The sequence below is a fragment of the Rhinopithecus bieti genome, unplaced genomic scaffold (assembly GCF_001698545.2).
Source record: "Rhinopithecus bieti isolate Rb0 unplaced genomic scaffold, ASM169854v2 scaffold_52231, whole genome shotgun sequence".
In the NCBI taxonomy this organism is placed as follows: domain Eukaryota; kingdom Metazoa; phylum Chordata; class Mammalia; order Primates; family Cercopithecidae; genus Rhinopithecus; species Rhinopithecus bieti.
This window is the reverse complement of record NW_016820468.1, coordinates 138,759-148,646: the sequence shown is the minus strand read 5'-3', so window position 1 is coordinate 148,646 and position 9,888 is coordinate 138,759. Positions and strand designations below refer to the sequence as shown.

At 36.3% G+C, this 9,888-nt stretch overlaps 1 protein-coding gene across 1 annotated transcript in view; it reads right to left on the bottom strand.

The window, feature by feature from the left end:
• Window positions 1-4,137: 4,137 nt before the first annotated feature.
• The window catches only part of LOC108520422 (phosphorylase b kinase regulatory subunit alpha, skeletal muscle isoform-like), a gene marked incomplete at its 3' end in the record, with an annotated part of 16,712 nt that continues 10,961 nt past the window's right edge, over window positions 4,138-9,888 (bottom strand). Inside the window, exon 3 of the mRNA XM_017859796.1 lies at window positions 4,138-4,306. Within this exon, the coding sequence (XP_017715285.1) occupies window positions 4,138-4,306 (169 nt within the window). The remainder of the gene's footprint in view (window positions 4,307-9,888) is intronic.

Here is a 9,888-nt window from a genome sequence, read left to right as displayed (position 1 = left end):
CAACAATGTTTTATATCTTTCAAAGTACAAATTTTATATTTCTTTTATTAAATTTATTCCTTATTATTTCATTTTTGATCCTATTTTAATAGAAATTATTTTTAAATTTCATTTTAGTTATTCACTCCCGTTTAGAAATATAATTCATTTTGCATATTTATCTTGTATGTTGTTACCTTGCTGAACTTTGTTTATTCCAGATTTTAGTGAATTCCTTAGGATTTCTCTATGTAAGAACTATCATCTGCAAATGGAGATAATTATACTCCTTCATTTACTTGATGCCTTTTATTTCTTTTATTGGCTCTTTGCCCTTGCTAAACTGCCAGTACAATTTTAGATACTGGTGGCAAGAGTTGATGTCCTTGTCTTATTCTGATCTAAGGGGAAAAGCATTCATTCTTTCACCATCAAATGTCATGTTAGCTGTGGATTTTCAAAGATGCCATTTATCAGGTTGAAAAAATGCTGCTCTATTCTTTACTTGGCAAGTATTTATCATGATAAGGTATTGAATTTGTCAAATGTTTTCTGTGTCTACTGAGACAATAATATACCTTTGTCCTTTATTCCATTGACATGATGTATTGCATTAATTAATTTTCAGATAATAAAACAACCTTGCATTCCTGGAATATATATGGTTTGGTCAAGGTATATAAACGTGTTAATATATTGCTGGATTCAGTTACCTAGTATTTTATTTTATATCTTTATTAATAAGAGATATTGATCTATAATTGTACTTTGTTGTGATATCTTTGTCTGGTTTTAGCATCAGAGTAATGGCTTCACAGAATGAGGTTGCAAGTGTCACCTCTTCTATTTTTGGAAGTGTTTGTAAAGAATTGGTGTTCTCTCTTCTTTATTTGGTAGATTTATCAGTAAAGCTATCTGCACCTGGGCTTTTCTCTGTGGAAGGATTTTATATTACTAATTCTCTTTGATTGTAGTACGTCTACTCAGATTTCCTTTGCTTCTTGAGTCAGATTCAGTAGTTTGTCTTTCAAGAAATTTTCCCATTTCATCAAAATTATCTAATTTGTTGGTAACCAGTTGTCCATAGTATTCCCCTTTAGTTCTTTACATTTTTTTAAGGTTGTATCGATATCCCCTCTTTTATTCCTAGTTTTAGTAATTTGAGTATTCTCTCTTTTTCTCTTGGTCAGTGTAGCTAAAGATTTGTCAATTTTGTTGATCTTTTTAAAGAATGAACTTTTGGTTTTGTTGATTTTCTCTACTGTTTTTTCCATTTTCTATTTCATTAATTTCTGCTGTATTAACGAATTACTTCATCATTTCTCTTTGCTTTGGGCTTAGTTTGCTTGTCTTTTTCCAGTGCCTTAAGGTGGAAGGTTAGGTTACTGATTTTTCTTTTTTTTTTTTTTTTCATTGGTGTTTACAGCTATAAACTTCCCTCTAAGCACTGTTTTCTCTGCTTCCTATAAGCTTTGGTATGTTGTATTTTCTTTTTCATTTAGCTCAAAGTATTTTCTAATTTCCCTTGTGATTCTTACTTGACTCATTGCTCATTTATGTGTGTATTGCTTAATTTCCATATATTTGTGAGTTTCCTAAATTTCTTTCTGTTCCTGATTTCATTCCATTTTGGTCATAGAACATACTTTGTGTGATTTTGAAATCTTTCAAATTTATTGAGGCTTGTTTTATGGTATACCATATAATCTATCCTGAAAAATGTTCATGTGCCATTGAGCTAGTATATGGTTTAGCTTCTTGCTCTTATTGAGCTACTAGCCTCCTCTTAATTGCTTAGAACCCAAATCTCCATTGTTTTTTGAGATTGCCTTTAGGTTTTAACTTTCTCACACTCTTAAGTCAATTCCTCTGGGAAAAGCTACAGAGCTTTATGTCCTTACAGCCTGCCTCTCTCCCCAGCAAAATTTCTGTGGCAGTCCTCCAGAGTTAGTGGCGAGAACAGTGGCCCAATTCTTTTGTAGTGACACCCCTGCTTTACAAATTGAGTGCTGGGAAGAGATGGTAACCTTTGATCTTCTTAGTTTGCCCCTCCCAGAGGGGAACCTCCACCCTCATAGTGAAGTGGGCCAAGGTTGATCAGGGCCTAATTCTCACCCTGCCTTTTCCTGGGGAGGAGGGGAGCTCCAGGCCTGTTAGCTATTCTTGCCTGAACTAGCTTCTGCAACATGGAGCTGGAGAGGATGAGAAATGATCACAACCTACCTCCCTCAGGGAGATACGGTGTCCCTAAACTGGGAACTAGCTGGGGAGATTGTGCTCTTGGCTGTATCTGCCTTGAATATTGCTTCTGCCATGCTGAGGTGGGGTGGAGGAGGGAGTAGACTGAGACTCAAATGCCACACTCCCTCACTGCTTTTACCAATACTTGGTAGATTTCCTGGAGTAAATATTTCTCTACTTGCTGTATGTCCTTCAGACAATTTCCAATAATGTAAGTGGCTGGTTTTTAAAAAATAATTTTCAACATTTATGGTTATTTTGCTGGGGATTCCATGGAGCTCCTCATGCCCCATTCTATAAGTTGCAGTCAGGTTCTGTCTAAGCCTCTCTTTTAACCAAGGTTGAGATTTGTAAGTATTCAAAATGTGTAGAGCATCACTAAATACTCTATGATCTTGCATACTACCATTTATATCTCACATATGCCCTTTCATTCTCAAGGTAACTGCCTTACATAAATTCTATATCAATCTTGCCTTAAAGTATTTCACTAACTTTCTAACTAGTTTGCCATCTTAATCTTGTTTCCTATCCAATCTATCTTCCTGCTACTGAAGTGAATCATCTGAAACTTCCTTGATTATTTACCTTGAATGACTCACTACTGATTACGGACTGAACTCCAAACTATATAGCACGGTACACAGGCCCTCAAATAGCTAGCCCCAACTTTCTAGTTTCACAGTTAGTCGTTTTCCAGATGCATGTTATACTCTAACCATAGAAGATATCCAGCCTTACCTTGATGGCCAGTACCTTTCAAATTTCCATGTTATAGTCATGCTATCCCCTTCCCTTCTCTGATTTGTAAATTTCTACATATTCCTCAAAAGGCCTGATCAAATAATATCTACCTTATTCCAAGTACCTATCAAACTCAGCTGATTGAGCTGAAAATCAAATGTTAAATCAGGAATCAATAAACAATTGTTGAATGAATGGTTATGTCTCCTATAAGCCTCTTTGATACATTTCTGCTTGCATTCTGGGCTCAAAATGAAAACTACAAGAGATACTCAGACATTGTTGCTTTGTAGACAAAACTCCAGAATTGGTATTAAAATAATATTAGAAATAGAGTTATAGCTGTCATTCTATTTAAATAAATTAAACCTAAAACTACATTTATTCAGGAAGAAACCTCCTCCCCTACAACAGGAGGACATATCTGGGTAACTAGTTTATACTTTTGAGAAAAGGCTATTCAGCTTCTGAGCTGTGTGTTCTAGAGGAAATAAAGGAAAGGTTTATCATCAAATATTTATTTCTATTAAAAAAGGAGAAGAAGAGTATTTTGAGGGAATTCCCACCCTGGATGCCCTTAGTACCAAGGAGCTCAATAACCGATTGGAAGATGAAGAAATTAAAATGTCAAAAATTTGGTATTTTGAGAAGTACATTAGTTGAGGAAGCTCTGGCAAAGGTCCCATTACATTTATAAACTAGGTATAATCGGATACATTGCCCTCCCCCAATTTAGGAGAAATAAAAGGAAATTAAGTTGTTTCTTACATTTCCCTTTCTCAGGTAAAGCATCCAAAATTAATAAGAGAACCATCTGAAAAGAATATAGTATTCAATAATTTAAAAATTTGGATTCTGATTCCTAAGTTAATTTTCTTAATTTAGATGCCTATAGACAGATGCCTTGTTTATAATATATTCATAAATAGTAGCATAAAGTAGGTGATTGAATTTGTATTTATACTAACTGGCAGGCTTGTCAATGTACTGTATGAGAACAAGCAATAAACCCCAGGCCTTCTTTGCCATCTCATATCTGAGGATTAATAAATAATAAAAAACACCTGTCTCAAGATCCACCCCAGCCTTCCTAGTCCTCAATTTAAAAGAATATTAATTAGTACCCCAGACTCCATGCTCAGGGGCTCCCAGCACTTCTCTCCTTGTACTGACCTGAGGCAGTCATTTGTGCTAAGAAGAGCAGGTACACAGAGGTAGCATCCAACTGCAGGTGTCCCCATTGATCATCACCCACTACAGTGGCACAGGTTTTGGTGTTGTACTTGGCATGGAGGCTATCCTTAGTACTCTGACTATATTTGAAGGATTCTACTTTATCCACCTGAAAAGAACAAAAACATTAACAGAAGGATATACTGAAAAATCAACCCATATGCCACACTTCTGTAATACTCTAACATACATTATTGCAATGTGAAAATACATTATCTTCAGGCAATTGTGAATATTTAAAATACACTGTTACCTCTTTTTGCCTACACTAACACAACTGGAAAGTCTGTTACTGTTGTTTTTCAATTTAGGTGCTTTAATTAGAAAATAATACCAAATAGTGAAAAACAGCTCTTTCCTATTCATTGCCTCTTGTTCACTCTTCATATTGGTTGCTTTGTTACACTGCACACTGTAGATATAAATTGAGATTCAGAGTGTTTGAGTGAGAACAGCTTAGTAAGAGATAACTGAATGTGAAAAGATACATTTGTTCCTGAAACTGAGGTAGAAATTTCAAAGTAAATTAGAATAAGAGGATATATTTTGAGGGAGTAATGAAAAGAGCTGCTGAGAGACACATACAGTGAGGGAGTAAAGGTATGAGAGTCTGAAAGGAAAATATCTTGGGCCCTTTCAAGCTGGGAACTGCTCAGGGAAAATCTGCCTCCCATTCTATTCAAAGTCATCCCCCTGCTCACAGAGACAGATGCATATTCTGATTGCCTCCTTTGGAAAGACTTATCAGAAACTCAAGTGAATGCAACCATCTGTTTCTCACCAACCTGTGACCTGCAAGCCCCCAGTTGTGGGGTGTTGCTTTGAGTTGTCTCAGCCTTTCTGAACTAATGTACTAATTATTATTAGTGATTAATTAATGAACTAATATATTGATTGATGTCTCATGTCTCTCAAAAATGTATAAAACCAAGTTGTGCCCCAACTATCTTGGGCACAGGTACTCACTGAGGCTGTGTCATGGGCACATCTTCAACCTTGGCAAAATAAACTTTCTAAATTAACTGAGACCTGTCTCAGATTTTCAGGGTTCACATTTTGGTAACCTCAAGGTGGGGTGGATTCTGAGTGGAGATGCCCCTGACCTTTGACAAATCTCCTGTCGGTGCTTGGTACCAGCATGAGCTAACTTTATGGCTCAAACCAACAGGACAATTTGCTGAGGCCTGAGAGCACCCCCTCCACAGAATCCCTGATCTCTCAAAATTTGGTCGAGATCTGAAGCTTATTTTGCTGTTACAACTTTTCTTTTTTTGGAGTTTTACTTGCTTCCAACACAAGGAAAGCAAGCTTTCCTGCCTCCATGTCGATGGAAGGCAGATAATTCCTTTATGGAGTTTGAGCTTGCTTCTAACAGGGAAGATGAGATCTGTTTTTGTTTTTGTTTTTCCTGTTTCTAGGATGGTAGAGAGCAGTCTACAGCCTGAGACCCATCATTATGTAAGAAACTGGTTTGGGATTCTGTCTTGCAAATTCTTTTTAAATGACTGAAGTTAGCATTAACAACCAGCTGGTGTTAAATTCTGCTTACACTTAGGGCACTCAGAAATTGTATAATTTGTGTGATGATTGTTAGTTTAGCAGCATTTTGTCCTAGCTGAAATACGGTAATAAGATTTTAAAAGATTTTTTTTCTTTTAAAGGAGGTCAATGGTTAAAAGTTGGCTTAATTAAAAGGTTAACATCCAAGATGTGTATGTGTATGTGTGCATGTGGGCATGTTTGTATTTAAAAGGCCTTCATGTTTTTGAGCTGTTTCTTTTTTCTCTCCTAAGACTTTGTCTTTTTTTTTGAGCAAAAGTTTTTTTTTTCTTCTTAGTTGACTGAATTCCATTTTCACCTGATTTTTTGACTAAAATAGTTATTGCAACAGAGGCTACACTTGAGTTTTTAAGGAAGACACTCAGAAATGTCTTTGTTTAAAAAAAATTTTTTTAAGTGCACTGTAAAAGCATCTCCCTCTAGTTCTGCACCACCAGACCTTTCTCTCTGTACATTATGATGTAAATTTTGCTATTTGATTTCACCGGAACTGTTTCCTTTAATGTGCAAATTTAAGGCTATTTAGCTGACAAATGTGTAGGGTTGTGAAACAGGTTATCAAGAATATGAAAGTCTAAGGAAAAAAAGAGGGGGTCTTTATAAATCCATCGGCATGCCTAATATGTCTTTAGATGTATGTATATGTTGTGTACGCAGTGTTTCACTACTAAAAATATATGAGATCTAATTAATTGGCTTAAAGAAAAATAAAAGCACTTAAACCAGATACTAAAAAAGAATAGTCAAATGCTTTTTCAAGTTTATGTAACTTAAGTAAAATAAGCTAGTTTTAAAATTATTTGGTAAGGTAATATTAGGAATGTCTTAAGATTTGCCAGTATACACTCTTTTGTTTTACATTTATTAATCAAGCAATTTCATACTTATCCCTGCCAAATACTATAAGGTGTCAAAATTTGGCATAGGGGTTACAAACTATAAGCCCAGCCCAAAACAGAATGATTCTTTGCTTGTGTAATTTTTAATAAATAAGACATTGATATGGGCTTAATGAAAATAGCTGCATCTTGAATTTAGTAAGATTACCATAACTTCGAATCCTGTGGCTTTAGACAGTATGCACAGACAATAAGGAGGTTTGTTTTGGGAAAGGACTGTTACTCTCTTTGTTTCAAAGCTAATCTATAAGCTAAATTCCTCCCAAAGTTAGTTTGGCCTATGACCAGGAGTGAACAAGGACAGCCTGGGGCTAAGAGTAAGATGGAGTCAGTTAGGTCAAATCTTTTTTCACTGTCTCAGTTATAACTTTCAATGGCAGTTTCATAACTTTAAATCACGACTATCACAGTTTTCATAAATAATCAGAGTAAAACAATTACAATAATTAGGTAAATATAATAGGATAAGTACTTGCAGAAAAACTGGTCATAATTTAAGATATAAAGTTATATTAATAGATAATTATTTGGGTATTTTCCAATAAATATATATTATAGGAAAATATTCTTGCTAAAAAATAAAAGGTGAACAAGTTTTGTCTAATTCAAAGCTTGTTTAAAGGTTATGTATAAAACAAGGTAAATACAACCAGGAAACAAAAGGAGATGTAAAGAAAGTTATAAGAATAAAGAGGCCGGGTGCAGTGGCTCATACCTGTAATCCCAGCACTTCGGGAGGCCGAGGCAGGTGGATCAGGAGGTCAAGAGATCGAGACCATCCTGGTCAACATGGTGAAACCCTGTCTCTACTAAAAATACACAAAAAATTAGCTGGGTGTGGTGTCGTGCGCTTGTAGTCCCAGCTACTCCGGAGGCTAAGGCAGGAGAATTGCTTGAATCTGGGAGGTGGAGGTTGCAGTGAACCGAGATCACGCCACTGCACTCCAGCCTGGCCACAGAGCGAGACTCCGTCTCAAAAAAAAAAAAAGAGGGATGTTCAGGACAAACCAGAAAATCCAAATATTAAGTTTTGGTTTTGCTTAGGAAAAAAACTGAGGTTAAAAAAAATTTTTTTTTTTTTAACTAAGGTTATTATATCCATGTATCTTCCTGTATGTGCTTTTAAAGTCCTTGTGACATTGAGTTAGAGGGCTTTAACTCCTGGGTCTAAAAAGGACATCAAGTCCTGCTAAATCTTAAACACCGACAGCAATTAAAGCCTCATCTTCAGGCCCTGTGGAAGATGCCAATCAAAATAAACTGCATTCCTGAAATACAGGGCAAAAAACAATTAAAGCTATTTGATTCCTCAAGGGCCAGGAACTATCGTGGAAGAGGAGAGCGTATAAGATTGTAAAGGCCAATTTTTAAAGATAAAATAAGTTCAGTTTCTCTATAAACGAATCATTAGTGTCAAAGGCACACTGATGCAAAACCAGTACATGGACCCCTGTGTCAGATTAACAAGTTTTTCTTAAAGCATTAACCAACTCCTCCAACTCCTTAAAGGTTATAAAAGGCTTACAGAAGTTATATTTTATAATCAAGGTTAAACTTTGTAGATTATTTACAAAATTTTGAAAAACAAATGTAATTGGCTTCATGCTGTTTTTATTAGTNTGGGCCCTGCTTTCAAGAAGTCTTATCTGATGTCTGGGCGTGGTGGCTCATGCCTATAATCACAGCATTTTGGGAGGCTGAGGCGGGTGGATCATGAGGTCAGGAGTTCAAGACCAGCCTGGCCAACATGGTGAAACACCGTCTCTACTGAAAACACAAAAATTAGCCAGGCATGGTGGTGGGCGCCTGTAATCCCAGGTCCTGGGGAGGCTTAGGCAGGAGAATCACTTGAACCCAGGAGGTAGAGGTTGCAGTGAGCTGAGATCATGCCACTGCACTCTAGCCTGGGTGACACAGCAAGACTCCATCTCAAAAAAAAAAAAAAAAATTTTATCTGAGATTCCTCCTATGGAACAAAGTTCAATCAAAGCCCATTTAAAAGCCTATGTAAAAAATAATTATTATTGCTGCACTGTGTACAAATAATTAGGCCAAGAATAATAAGCAAACCAGTCCTACCATGATTTGTCTTTAGCAAAAGGGAAACTGGAGAGAGAAAAAATTATATTTCAAAACGACAGTATACCCATTGCTAGATTCTAGTCTTGCCTAATTTTGTTTCAATTTTATTAGCTTCTACAGTTTGGATGGAATTCTAATTTTTTTGGCTATAAGCTTTCAAAATAATGTTTTCAATTTTTTTCCTTCTTTTCATTCCCCTATTTTTCCTAATTTGGAGTCACTGAAAACTCAGCTGTGCTTTCTTTAAACCCTGGGAACTGAAGCCAGACAACTCAAACTTCAGGAAAAAATAACAGTACTTGGCCAGCACAGTGGGTTACGCCTGTAATCCCAACACTTTGGGAGGCTGAGGCTGGCAGATCTGTCTTAGATTTCCTGGGTTCACAACAAAAAGCTGAAACTAGAAGTCAGAAGGAAAATACTGTGCAAAGGACAACTGAAATACTTAGTTCCTGAAATTTAAATTTGATAATTAATGCCTCTGATGTATGACAGTAACCGTTATACCTTAAATTTGGTTCCTGAAATTAGTGACCTCAAACATATTCGGTAAAGTAGAAAGTTCAAATATTGGCCAGGCAAGGTGGCTCATGCCTATAATCCTGGCATTTTAGGAGGCCGAGGTGGGAGGATCACTGGAGCCCAGGAGTTTGAGATCAGTCTGGGCAACATAGTGAGATTCTGTCCCTACAAAAAAAATTTTAAAATTCGCAAGGCATGGTGGTGCACACCTGTAGTCCCAGTGATGTGGGAGACTGAGGTGGGGGGATCACTTGAGCCCAGAGGCCAAGGCTGCAGTGAGTGAGTTATGATCATACCACTGCACTCCAGCCTGAGTGACAAAGTGAGGCCCCTATCTAAAAAGAAAAAAACAAAAGTGCAAATATCTAAATACAAAATAAAGTAGCAAAGATTTTCTATCTATCATATATTTCTATGTACTACTTTCTATCTACTACATATTCCCTTCTACTATAGATATAGACTTCTGTGCCTGTAGGCAGTCACTTTATCAATCTGGGCCTCAATTTCTTCCTCTAATAAAACATAATCTTGATCTCCAGAAAAGCCAGGTCAGATTCGATGTGGGCAAAATGCTTTAAGATCTCCTAGGATAAAACAATTTTTTTTTTTTTTTTTTTTTTTTTTT